A 13,729-nucleotide genomic window follows, 5' to 3' on the forward strand; every position below is an offset into this window, starting at 1 on the left:
TCAAACCGATGTCGTTATCAATTTGAACTCTGTCTTTTCTTATAAATCAATAAAAGTGACCTCAGTGCTCTCATCATCATCTTCCTCACGATCATCATTGACTCCAATGTCATCATCTTCACCATCCTTGTTATCATCATCATCATTTTATTCAACAAATAAAAAATTACTAGATTTATCAGTAAGAAAAACAAGGATTTTTAAGTCATTTTTATTAATTTTTAAGAAAAGACTAAGGTTTCGCAACACCCCCTAGAAAAATAGGGGCATCTAAACTATTTTTCAAAATGTGAAAAGAGATTCTATTGCCCCCCAACTTTTGCTAATGCCACTCCAATTCTTAAGATGTCTCCAATTTATATCCAATTTTTGGTTTTAAAATATTATTCATTTTAATTTTCAAAACATGCATTTCAAGTAAATTCATCACTCTTATAATCATTGAATTCGTTGGTATATCTATGGAGATTCAACTTACCTAAATCACCCAACAATGAATAAATAGCACACATTAGGCATGGCGTTAGCAAAAGTTGGTGTGGCAATAGAAACTCTCAAGGTGAAAAAGGTCCCACGTGTTCTCAAAAGTAAGAGAGTGACAGCCAACATCCTAAGTTCTAGCTAGCATTCCTCGTGATGTTTTAATAATGACATTGTTTCAGACGTTACGGGCGTGAATGTGTCTATAGAACCATAGATGCTTTTCATCGAGATACAAATGAGAAACATCTATGGTTCTGTGAACACGAATGTACCAAACGATATCAATTCGAATGTTACTCCAGCACGATTCGTACAGAATATAACATTCTTCAAAATGCGCAAAAATCCAGTTGATATAACAAACGAAAGCAGCCGGTAATATAAGAAACGAAGCAGCCGGTAATCGTTTCGTATATTTTAAAGGAGAAATTAATGAAATCTGGTTTATTTTTAGTTTGACGTCCGACGTTATCATGGTGGTGTCAGTCATCTAATGTTCTTTACTCTTTATTTCTCTTTCGCTCTCAACATTGAATTTGGTGGAGAACTACGAGATTAAAGTACTGTTACGTCTCTTCGTTTTCTCCAAACCCCCGAAAATCTAGGGTTTTCTTTTTGTTCTTCATCGAAATTTGTATTTTTTTTTCATTTCTGATATAGTTTTGATGGAACATTCGGAAGTCGAAGTGCAAACCAAGGAAGGATCGACTCCAGATTCTTCCGATTTTCAGGTCTCTTCCTGTTAATTTCATTAGTTTTCGTTCCAAAAGTTACTCAGATCTTGGATTCATTTTTCCTATTTGGAATTTTGAAAAGTTTCGCTATTTTTGGTTACATTTGAAAATTCGAATAAAATAAGGTGTGTTTTGAGCGTAAAATTGGAAATAGTTTCTTGTTATGGATGTTTTATCAGTATTTTTCTTTTTTGGAATTTTTGTGATTTGAGATTTTTTATTTACAGTCAAAAAGTTTCAAAACAGATTCTGTCAAAAAAAAAAAAAAAAAACTCTAATAAAAGCATTTCCCACCATGTTCGTTCCCACTTAAAAACTGAAAGTCTCTCCAAATCCATGTTTTGTATTAAAATCTGAGTTTAATGGAAATAAAGAAAAGATTGGTACTGGTTTTGAAGGAGGAAGTATCGAAGGAAGATGATGAAATGTTATGGGAGTTAATGGGTCGATTAAACAGAATTCATGAAACTTCTATGTCAATGGGATATATTGTTACATTGGAGTTCTTAATTTTTTTTATTTTTTATTTTGCAACCTTTCTTAGGTTCCCAAAATGGTTTTGAAAATTGGTCGAGAGCGATGACTAGTGGGAATCATCTTGGTATCGTTTGTGAACAAGACGAGATCATGTTTTAAGGCATCGGAATGTATGCCGATGCGTATCAGTATTGGCCAAGACCGATAGGAAACATTGATCCCGGAACATTGAATGTTTTGGGAATGGATCATTTTTTTCACCAATCGATACGATATTTTAAACTTGAACAAAATGACAGATGTTGTTCTTAAACGAAACGAGATGGGAATCTGAGATTTAAAACAATTTTCCCAAATGAATATTACTTTATTTGAGTGCTATTGTTTGAACTTTTTGTGTTCCTTCTTGAAGCTCTGCTGTAACAGATCCCTGCCACCTTAGCATCTTCATGTGCTGCATTTAATTATATATGTTAAATTTTGTACAGTTATTTCTAATATGTGCTATCATCCTGAAATCACATTGTTTTCTTATTGATGTCCATGAGAGACATTTATACGATGTTAAGTTGTGGTTAGTGTTACTGTATAAAATTTGGTGTGACATGAATTTTGGATCCAATTATGTGACTTATATAATGATTAAAAGGGGTGCAATGGCTTTGCAGGTTAATGACCAAAATGAGAAAAGAGGAGAAACTTCCTCATCAGTTCAGCATTCGAGGCGACCGAACCTCTCCTCATTACAAATACCCGCAAGGTCCCTAGAAAATGGATTGCCTAGTAGTACAAAAATAGACATTCCTTCATTACCAAGTCCTAGTTCTACAAGATCAGGCTTGCCTCCAAGACCGAGCTCAGCAAAGTTCAAACCTTCTGTCAAAAATTTGATTCCACAGCGGAGCTTTAGGACGAAAAATCTGCCTCATGACGGTGAAAAGACGGTTCTTCTCATCCCGGAGATTCCATTATCAGTAGGCCCAATGGAGAAACCTGCAACTCCAAGGTCGTTTTCCTTGACTAAGGTTTTCTCAAGTTCATCAACAAAACGGACGTACTCTCTACCTGTTACGCCAGTTGCTGGTTCTTGTTCCGAGTCTGTACCTGAAAGGCATATGGACGATCGGTCTGATTTTTCTGTAAGTATATCTTTTACTGATTATTATTAAATTCTTTCCAGCAAGGAATACTTTTGTGGCTGGATATGAGGAAGCCATGCTCTATGCCTACTGCTATATGTGGCAGTGGTAACATCTAATTGGTTGAGAACCCCCCAACCCATGCCACACACACACACAATAAAAAGAAAAAAGAAAAATCAAACAAACAAAAAGGAAGAAGGAATCCTTCTAAGTAACAAAGGTGCCCTATCAGATGATTTAGACTCCCCTGTTGACTAACTTTCCATATTTTCTTTTGACATTCCGAACAATGCTATAGATTGGTAGGATAGGATTGTCTCATTTGTCAATTCAAGCTTGAATTGGGTACTCGTCTACCGTTAAGTGTTTATACTTGTGGCAATAGAGTTTATTGTTGTTAATATCATTGGAGAAAATTTAGCATGGTGTAATGCACCACAAATAATCAAATTTTTATTTTTTTTTTCCTTTTTCCCGAGTGGATAAAATTGACTTGAGACCTCAAAGTTGTTTTGCAATATAGTGTGCTTTCCTCTCTGCCTACAGCCATGGATCATACCTAATTGATCTAGACTGTCAATTGATGGATATTATCTTTGATGGGTTGCAGTAAATTGGACCAACAGGAGACATAAGCACCCAACCTCCAATAGATTTCTATTGGATGGATGATGAAAACATGTCATGGCTTGTAAAGAATTTATCGAACAGTTAAGATGTGTCCAGTCTAATATTTCATGGCTACACCAATGTTCACATCACAGGTTGTATCATGTGATGCTCACATCTCTGTCTTGTTTGACAAACTATTACTTGATTTCAAAATTTTCCTCCTAGAACTTTATATCAATTCATATCTAAATGCCACTTAGCTAAGGTGGTAAAGGCTTTAGGAGAGTTGATCCCACGAGCTAGAGGATCAAATCCCGTTGATACATCCTTCATGAGTTTCTTTGCATCTTAATTAAATGGAGCACTTTTTTTTTCTCTGACTTGTTGAATGATAGTCTTGTTCAAATTGGACTTTGGCTTATTACAGAAACCAGAAATTCAGCAGCATATAACACGGTCACTCTCGGTTCCAGTGAATGTTAAAACCAGAAGCTTAAGACGGATGGATTCCACTGGTGGTCTGATCCGTGTAATTTCAGCAACTCCTCGTCCTGTGGTGCTTGATGGTGCATCACCAAATGATGCTCCAGTAATGAACACTGGTAAACTCTAATTCGTTTATCTTGCAGTTTTAATCTCAAAAAATAAATAATAAAGTAAAAAAATAAAAAATGGTGTTGTATCTTTACTAGTATACTCATATTTAAGATCAGGTCTATTGATAAAAATATATATATATATATATACATACAAGATCAGGTCTCCTGGTGTTAGTTATTTGTTGATGACGTAGTATTACTTGGTGAGAATGTAGAGGGATTTAACACAAAATTAATATTGTGGAGAGTTGCTATGGAGTCCAAGAGCTTTAGATATGCAATACTTAGATGCAAATTTCTAGTTCCATATTTGATTACATGTTTCCTCAGCAAATGCCCACAATCATTTAAAAAGGCCGGTTGAAGTGAAAAAGAGCAGAGCTGATTACAAGAGTAGCCATCTAGTATTCCTCCATCAAGAGAGATTGAAAGTGCCAGTCGCTCCTGTTACATGTTCTAGGTTGAAAGTTTATATTTCATTGCAATTTGTTGTCTCTAACCACACTTGTTTACGGAGACAAATGATGGATAAGCTTCGCCATCTGGCTGGGTAAAAATACTGCCCTAGTGATTGATCTTCCTGGCTTAAATGAAATTGGTTTTCTAATATCTTTTTGTTTTAATCTTTGTTTCACCGTTCATTCTCATTATCTTTTTCGTTACCATAATTTTGATACTCTAATACTTGGTGCAGCTCTGTATGTCTCATAGGTTCTTATGCATAGGTAGTATGGTACTTTTTTCTCCATTTATACATCTTTTCAAGTTTGAAAATATTATTAAACAATGCCAGGACAAGTCAATACTACCATGCATTTTCATGCTTTTATTGGAATAATATTTGGTCCTAAATACACAGGCTAATGACCTATATAATGTCTTTTCATCAAATTTACGGGAATTAAATTCTCGACCATGGCTACTGCCTTTTTTCTCTGCCATCAATAGTGGATTTTCTCAAATGAGACAACTCCACTCATTAATCCTTACCATTCAATATTGGTTCTTCTTTTGGATTGGGCCAACACCAAAATTCACAAAATTTAACAAGGGGTCGATTAGTTGCACACCGCTAATCGTTGGTTGCACACCAACCTTAAAAAACTCTTTATTTTTTATAACCACTTTTTTAACCTATTGATTGCACTTCAATACATAACCTTTAAGGGTTTAAAGTTTGTTCATCTTCCTGCAGTTTTGTATTCTCTACTTGTGCTCTATTTTCTCTTGATTGATTCCTCTCATGTTCTCTTTGGAACCAAAGTATTTCTTGCAAAATGTTTTGATACGTGCAACTTTGTAAACATGGTTTAGAAATGACCAAGTATTCCTTGCAAAAATTACTGAACCAGCAAAAACTTCTACGAACATGGTTGAGGAAGAAGAAAAATTAAAAAAGAAACAGAAAAGAGTGCAACGTTTTTTAATTAATTTTGGAGTGTAATCATCCAAACAGAGCGCAACGGGGAATTTTTAAGTGATGGAGTGCAATTGGTAATGGGTAGTGTGCAACTAGTTGCTCCCATTTAACAATCTTGACTGTTTGATAATGTATTATAGCAGGTAATATTTGAACATTCTGGTTTCATTGCCTTGAATATAAATTTTATCGGTTTTTGGACCATTGGCCAAGTTAGAATGTATTTCTAGTCTCTGTTCTTACTTCTACTCTATTGTACTCCCATTTCTGGCTCCAGAAGGTGATTATGTTGAGCTGTCTTGACTCTTGGTCATGGAGACCATCGTCCCAAAAACTGGTTCTTGTCAAACAAAGTCAACTTTAAATTCAGGCCATCTAATTAATTACCAAAACCTCAGGTTGAACTTTTTTATTTGGCTAGAAATGTTGGAAAGGATTCTAATGGGGAGAAAAATCCATTCACGATGGCCCACTAATATCAAGTGCGAAAATGAAAATTTATATTATATTATGACATTTTTATGAAATTTCCATTTTGTTCATGGATAATCATTGTGCCGTTACTTTTGGTAACTAATGTCTTATACACTTATAAAAAAATGTCTTCTTGCACCAAACTTTTTTCAGCAACCGAAGATTCTGGTGAAGATATTCCTGAAGAAGAAGCAGTTTGCAGAATTTGTTTTGTTGAGCTTGGAGAAGGAGGTGAAACTCTTAAGATGGAGTGTAGTTGCAAAGGTGAACTTGCGCTTGCTCACCAAGATTGTGCAGTGAAATGGTTCAGTATAAAGGGTAATAAGACATGTGATGTTTGCAAACAAGATGTTAAAAACCTACCCGTAACATTACTTAGAATACAGAATGCTCAGACAGTTAATAGACATCAAACAACTGTACCACAACAAAGGGAAGTTACTCGCTATAGGTGAGTGGTTGATACCAAAAAATTTCCATTATATACCATCTGGTCTCAATTCTATTGGCGTTCACGCATGTTTCCCCATTGTTCCATGTGTGGCAGGGTCTGGCAGGATGTGCCAGTTCTTGTCATGGTCAGCATGCTTGCTTATTTCTGCTTTTTGGAGCAACTTCTGGTAAAGAACTTTTGTTGCATTAATATTGATTAAGGGCATTGTATAATTCAAAAATGGAATGGGCCAAAGCTTGCCATATATTTTTGTCCTCCGTCAGTTGTACACAAATTGGCATATGGTCTAATTGATTGTTTTCATCCAAATCAATGGGCCACTTGTTGCATGATTTTAAATTAAAAATCAGATTGATCAGATTTTAGTCATCCAGTCAATCAGCTTCTCTGATGAAAAATACAAATTTGAATCCGGGTAGTAAATTTTGAATTATACAGATTGTAATGTTCATGTATTAGCTATGTATATGGCATGCATGTATCCATATTGGGAATCATGTAGATAAAAGAACAACATAATTGGATGATCACAACCATATGATAAAACGCACATATAATTAAAAAGAAAGAAAGAAAAAAAGAAGATTGAATAAAAACATGGGGAGCACTTTAGAGTAGCAGTTGGCCTCTATTGAGGAGAGCACAACTTTTTTTGTCTAAACATTATGCTAAAAAGTCCAATGGGCCAGGCATAATCCGTCGGGTTGGCATTCTGACTTATACCTCCTAGGTGGAGATATTTGTGCCAAAACATCCTGATATTGTGCTTATAGTGATATTTGAACTATAAATTTACTCTTCTTATTGACCATCAAAAAACAAAGACGTGAACATATGTGTCAGTGTTTGAATTTGGTACCTAGTCTTGGACACACTAACCCCCTACTCACAATGTCTATACAGTTTTTTTCTGATAAAAGGCTAATATTTATAAATAAAAAAAATACTTTGAATATGGAGGGAGTGTATTTAATTAAGTTGAAACACATGACTATAAAAAAGCTAATATACTTGAAAATCAACAAATGTGTAAATAACATCTGAAACAAAAATGTTTGAATAAGTTAAAATTTGTTTGAAAAAGTGTGGCAGCATGTGACAAAGCATGGAAACAATACAATGTCCGATGGAACACAATTATTATAAAATGGAGTGTCTTTATGGCGTAGTTCTAGACAGTTGGATCACCTGGCTGACGTGACTTGTGGATTTGGGTCTCCAAGAGGCCCCATTTTCCATGGTGTACTTTACTGCCCCACGTTGCATTAGAGTTCTGGTTCTTAAGATTTTGCTGTTAAGGTATTATGTATTTCTCCAGGATATTTTCTGAATCAGATTTTATTTTCCATCTCTTTTCACTAATTACTCCCCAATTAATTTTGTAATTTTGATTAACGCTTTTATTGCAAGCAGGTTTCTGAAATGCGGTCTCGTGCTCTTGCCATATCATTACCTTTTTCTTGTGTTTTGGGTCTCCTTTCATCCATGATCGCGTCTACAATGGGTAAGTTATGACATATACTCGTGTATTCTTTCATCATCATATGCCCAGTTTGTATTTCTTAGATTGACTAAAAGAGAAAAAAGGTTGAATCTTTTCAAATCATCCATTAATTGAATAAATGTTTTAATTTTTGACGGTTTCAGTGAGCAAGAGTTACATTTGGGCTTATGCTTCCTTCCAGTTTGCGATTGTTATCCTGTTTGCTCATATCTTTTATGCTGTGGTAAGTAGGACCTCTGTTTTATTCTTAAATATATCTTGATCCTATTTGATTGCTCTGAGATTGATCTGACCTGTTCATTACTTAGAAGAAGATTACTGCTTCTTATGTGCTTCTTACAGCTCAACGTAAATGCCATTCTTTCTGTCCTCCTTTCCTCATTCACTGGGTTTGGGATTGCCATCAGTACAAACTCTCTTCTTGTGGAGTACTTGAGATGGAGAATGAGTCGGAATCTTCAATCTGCTCGTCAGCTAAACGATAGAGTTGTACATCAGCGGAGAGAGAATCTCAATTTTGGACCAACAGAAGCTGGGCATCAAGAAGCCAGGATGGAAAACATAAATCCTACTCAAGGATAGAAAAGTTTTTACTATACTTCCACAGGTATTTTCCTAGTCATTTACTGTCTTAGAGGCCCTTTGTATGTTGGACATGGACATCTGTGTTGGTTTTATGCACATAGACAATGTCACCTAAAAACATGGGTGGCTTATCTAAGCATATTCGTGGGTCATTTAATCATCTTGGTTACGGAGGCATCCACCATGAATCACCCATGGTTTTGGCGGTTGTTTTTTTCTTTAAAACCTAAAACACTAACCACCGGATCTCCTCTTTCAAGCATTCATGGCCGACTTGCGGATACAAATGCTGGCGCAAAATGAAAACTCTAATCACCAAAGGACGGCTCTTATGACCGATAACATCCGATTGGACAACTGTTGACCGAAAGTACTCGAGGAAGCTCGTGAACTTGAGATCCCTTTAATCACTGAAGGATGAACCTGTAGAGGAATTAAGAAGAAAGAAAAAAACCCTACACGATTTCAGTATCTCTTCGCATCAATAGACTAAAATAGGTTAACAAAAATTACTCAATTGGGATGTGTGGGTAACCTATGATACTTGGCAAGGTAAATTATATCTACCATTAAAGAAACCAAAGGAAGATCAGAGATGTACATCTTCAACCACAACTTAAAATTGTGTCAATTTTAAAAGTAGAAAAAAATATGATGAAGAGAGTAAAAATGTGGATATAATATACTTACACGGCAGCCATTAAGGCATCATGAGTCTGATATTTGGCTATGTATTTTTTTATTTTATTTTTTGAGAGAGAGTTTGATAGTTGCAAACGAGCGGAGCAGGATTTTGCCCGTGTGGGGGCAACCAAGAGTAGAAATTTTTTTGTGTGGGGACAACTAAGAGTGAAAAAAAAATAGTTGTGGGGGCAACTAAGATTGGAAAACAAAAATTGTGGGGACAATTGTGGCAGATTTTTTTATCTGCCTCTAAAATCTGTTGCAATATCTCACTAATTCATGGACTTGGAAAATTCTTGTGGGGGCAAGTGCCCCCACTCTAAATCCACCCCTGGTTGCAGAGGTTTGGGCAAAGACGATGGAGCGAAGGGGTAAGGGTGATTGATGTGGTGGTTCAATTGGTTTGTGCAGTTTTTGATCGTGAGAATAACTTTCCTTACTAACTTAGTAAGATTTAAGAATTGTTGATCTCAAATGGATTACCAAATTGTTAATCCAACACCATAGCTTTCTAGATTTCATGCAAATGCATGTATATTCATTTACATAGGGTTGTTGAGCTCACCTTGTGGCATCCAAAAGTATGATCTTATGCCACAGGGACGTAAGGGACAAAATTCTATGAACTTTAAACAAAAAAAACTTCAAAATATAAAAATTCACTGTTAAATTTTAGTTTTAAATTTGGGAGTTCGGTGGGAGTTTGGTGGTAGCATACGTACATTATATTCATTATAGCGATGTGCATATTCATTTCTAAGAGTAGATGAAGTTGATGGTGTTAATTTTGATGATACATTAATGAAAAAATGACATATATTATATATTCATTGGTGGGTGTCATCCATGTTATATGGAGGATGTCATGCATGTTCATGTTAATTATATTATTTGTTGGATTATGCAGGTATTATTTTATTAGGTATACAAAATTTTAGGTCTGTTGTTTTAGTTGAGGTGCTATTGAAATTTTGTTAAAATTTGAAGATTTATAATCAATATAATAGATATATTAACATCAAATAATCATTTCATTATTATAAATTTTTTAAATCAAAATTAATCAAGTTCAGATATTTTATTATAGTTATAGTATTATTGAGGTCATTCTGTTGATTAAGTCCATTTTGGTGCCTTATTAAACATTTAAGGGTATTTTGGTCATTTTACAAGAATCCAGCAGTTATGTCAAACAATAATTACCAGCTTCTGGTAAACAGTACAACACTTCTACAAGAGTCAGTCAAACAAGTATTTCTTAGTAGCAGCTTTTTTCAGCTACAAGATCCAGTTGTTGCCAGTCGTAGAATCTAGTTGCAAAAGCTGATAGCATTATCAAACAGGGCCTAAATTGCTCTGGTTTTGTTAGGATCTTTTCATCAAACCTCTGTCTACTTGGAAGTTTAGCTTCTCAAACATGACAACCCAGAAGGCTTTCAGATTAAGAGAGTAGACCGTTGAGACAAGTTCTGCTCTTAGTTCTTCTATTTGTAAATAATTTTTGAATCTTTAAGTTGCTTGGAGATGCGATGTCTAACAATTTCTTCTTTTATATGAGCAACCGTGTGACATAATTGAAGATTATTCTTCAAGATTCTATCTTTATTTTCTTCCTTGGTAAAGGGGAAGAAGATTGGATTTTCTTTGAAAAATCCTTCCATCTCTTCATGAGACATCTTAAATGGGAGAATTTTTGCGAGAAATGGCATGCCTATCAACAGATCATAAGATCATATTCCATGCAGTGTAAGAGAATAAAAGTGAACATGCCATCCTTTTTTTTTTTTCTCTCTGGAAAACACTGGGTGTGATTTGTAAGTAATGTCAAGGGTAGGCTTCTTGTTCCTTTTCAAGTTCTATATTACGGCCTTACGGGACCTTGAGCTGTGACAAGAAATGAGCTTGTCATATTCTTTGTTCGTCGCCATGCCATAGGAATTAGTGTTTCATTTCGAATATCCTTTTTCCATATCTGGCAGAATAGTAAGCATGTCAACTTCAACCGTTCCATTTTCTTCTGGCACTGTAGTAAATATGTTATATTCTACCCCCCTTGAAATTTGTGTAGGAAACAATGAATTTGTCAGATGTAGTGATGAGAATGGTAGAGAGAGTTGTTGGGGAAGCTTTTGATAAGTGCCGCTGCATCAACTTTTCCGGTTACTCAACCCTAATGGGTGGTTGTACTGAAATAATAGTTGAGGGAAAAAATCTTCCATACAATGAAGTCAATAGAGGAATTTGCTTCGATGAGAGGCTCAATGTTGAAGCCATTGCTTTCTATATTTTTTTGACACTCATTACTAGTGAACCTCTTCTTTCATCTTCCTCACTGTGGATCAAAATAGCAATAATGCTGTTAAAGCCTTGTTTCTGGATCATTTAGGAGTCTAGAAAATCATCGATGAAGATTAAGCAGCCATTGGGGTAGATGAAGGTCCTTTTTTTCAGGAGCAACAAATGTTGGGGTTGAAGATGGCTGATAAGAGCGATTGTTGACTGAAGGATGGGAGTTTGTGGTTAGGGGAAACTTGGAAGGAATTTGGAAAGTTTCTCGAATGGGACTGAGAAATAGGGATGGCAACGGGGCAGGTTTGGGCGGGTTTACCAACTCAGGTCTGATTTTTATGACCCATCCCGAACCTAATAGTTTTTCTTAGTCCCGCTCCCACCCCGCCCCTTTTTAATGTTAATAAGTAAAAGATCCATGGGTGGAGGTTTGAACCTAGGATGGGAGAACACTTTTTCACACACCTCATCACTTATCTAGGTGACACTTATTGATAGTGGTTGGCGGGGCAGGGTATATCAAAGCCATACCCCAGCCCGAAACCTAATTGGTTTTTAATTTTCAATACCGAAACCGCCCCGAAAGTGTTTAAAATAGTGGAAAACTGACCCTATTAGGGGCACTGGCGCGGTGGGGGTGGGGCTGGGCGAAATTACCATCCCTACTGAGAAGGATATAAATGTATGATGGGGTTGTGTCTTGCAAGAAAGATGGTTTGAAGACATCATTAAGTTCTGGTTACTCATTTATTCTTCATAATTAGTTACAGTTTCAGCTGTAAGTTCATCACTTCTATAGTCGCCATTGTCTTCATCATACACATATGGACTCCATTTTAAAAGTTCACTCTAATTGGAGTGTGTAAGGTAGTGTTTTTGGTCTGTAAAATATTTTTGAACTTTGAAGTCTAGAGAGAAAAATAATAATGGGGAGAATTGCATTTTCTGGTTGATGCATCACTTTTATGATTTGGGAAATAGAAGGATGGATGTTTTTATTTTTTACCAGTTTAAAATAAAACAATTTAATTTTTATTGTTGCTATGTGTTTATACCACTAACGTTGTTGGTTTTTCTCTTCAGATACAAAAAAAAGTCATCTTTGAGTTCTATGCTCTTATTGACAAGGCTGAAGAGAAATGACAGAGGGAAGAATAGGGGTTGAAAAAGAAAGAAAGAGAAGTTAAAAAAAAAAAAAAAAAAAAAAAAAAAAAAGAGTAAAAAAGATGATGAAGCAAAGTGTTACATTTGCCTTCTATGGAAGAAATTTCCTGATTGTTAAGTGTGTTTGGGGCATGCTGACATTTATTGTATTCATTTTACTTGCAATATGGTGAAGTTATGTGAAATGGTACGGTCCAAACATTAGAACTTTGACGACTCCCCAAATTCATTATAATTTTGGAAAAAAAAATTTACTGATCAGGAATCAGTTGATTAAATTAGAAAGTCAGATGATTTAGTAACCAAATTGTCATTTAATCGTTCTATAAAGTTTGTATCCTTCAACCTCATTTATTTATTATCTTCTTCGAATCTCAATAACAAAATAGGGTTTTTAGTGAGGTCAAAATCATCGAAAACATCAATTGTATGATTCTTAAAAGTTATTAAATTATTTTCAAAACTTTCCCATATTTATCTTAAGACTTGAATTAGTTGAGTTTAGACATTGTTTATGGCGTCTCGAGAACTTCTCTGATAGATGCTTGTGGTGTCCCTGAAGTAGTAGATAAAGAACTTATCTCGAAGAGTCTTTGGGGCTGTGAAGTCTTAAAAGCAAGTCCCATGCAGAAGGGAAATTAGATGCGAACCCAGGACGGGACCCGACCAATGCATGGGTCATTTTATTATTAAAGAAAATAATAAAATGCCTCTATTTCAACTCTCCTTTATTTTATTTTCCTTATATTTTCAGGTTCTAGACCAATAATTCCTACATTCCAACATTGAGAACTCTAATTTTTTTCTCGCTCTCATCTCATTGGAAAGGTCACCTCTAGATGTACATACTAGACGCGATACCAATTTAGTGTGTGTTAGATAACACTTGTGAAGTCTGAATGGAAGTGGTCAAACTTTAAAATTCAGAATTCAAAAGCTTTATTTCTTTTTGTTTCATTTCAGATTTCAGATTTTAGAATTGAAATTTAGAAGTTTTGAACTAGAGATGGGAGACGTTGGATGAAACTTCTAAGGTCCAATTTTAGTTTCCAGAGAGTTCAGAAGTGTTATCAAATAGCCTTAGAATTTTTATTTATTTATTTATATA

The 13,729-nt window shown here is 35.2% G+C and overlaps 1 protein-coding gene across 1 annotated transcript; it reads left to right on the plus strand.

The window, feature by feature from the left end:
* The first annotated feature begins 862 nt into the window (after positions 1-862).
* On the plus strand, positions 863-12,806 carry LOC147390695 (uncharacterized). The gene is made up of 9 exons (XM_086457852.1): positions 863-1,214; positions 2,363-2,833; positions 3,876-4,050; positions 6,095-6,392; positions 6,489-6,561; positions 7,809-7,899; positions 8,043-8,122; positions 8,242-8,506; positions 12,541-12,806. The coding sequence occupies exons 1-8, from the start codon at positions 1,149-1,151 to the stop codon at positions 8,479-8,481; spliced, it is 1,494 nt and encodes a 497-aa protein (XP_086313978.1). The 5' UTR covers positions 863-1,148; the 3' UTR covers positions 8,482-8,506; positions 12,541-12,806.
* Positions 12,807-13,729: the final 923 nt, after the last annotated feature.

The sequence above is a fragment of the Akebia trifoliata genome, chromosome 11 (genome assembly GCF_017979445.1).
Source record: "Akebia trifoliata isolate Shusen 1 chromosome 11, ASM1797944v1, whole genome shotgun sequence".
Taxonomy (NCBI): Eukaryota; Viridiplantae; Streptophyta; class Magnoliopsida; order Ranunculales; family Lardizabalaceae; genus Akebia; species Akebia trifoliata.

Bases quoted from the DNA above. Each gene is read 5' to 3' on its own strand.
- LOC147390695 (XM_086457852.1), top strand. From the start codon at position 1,149: ATGGAACATTCGGAAGTCGAAGTGCAAACCAAGGAAGGATCGACTCCA. The intron at 4,051-6,094 runs GTAAACTCTAAT...AACTTTTTTCAG, and splicing joins TGCTCCAGTAATGAACACTG to CAACCGAAGATTCTGGTGAA. The intron at 7,900-8,042 runs GTAAGTTATGAC...TGACGGTTTCAG, and splicing joins CATGATCGCGTCTACAATGG to TGAGCAAGAGTTACATTTGG.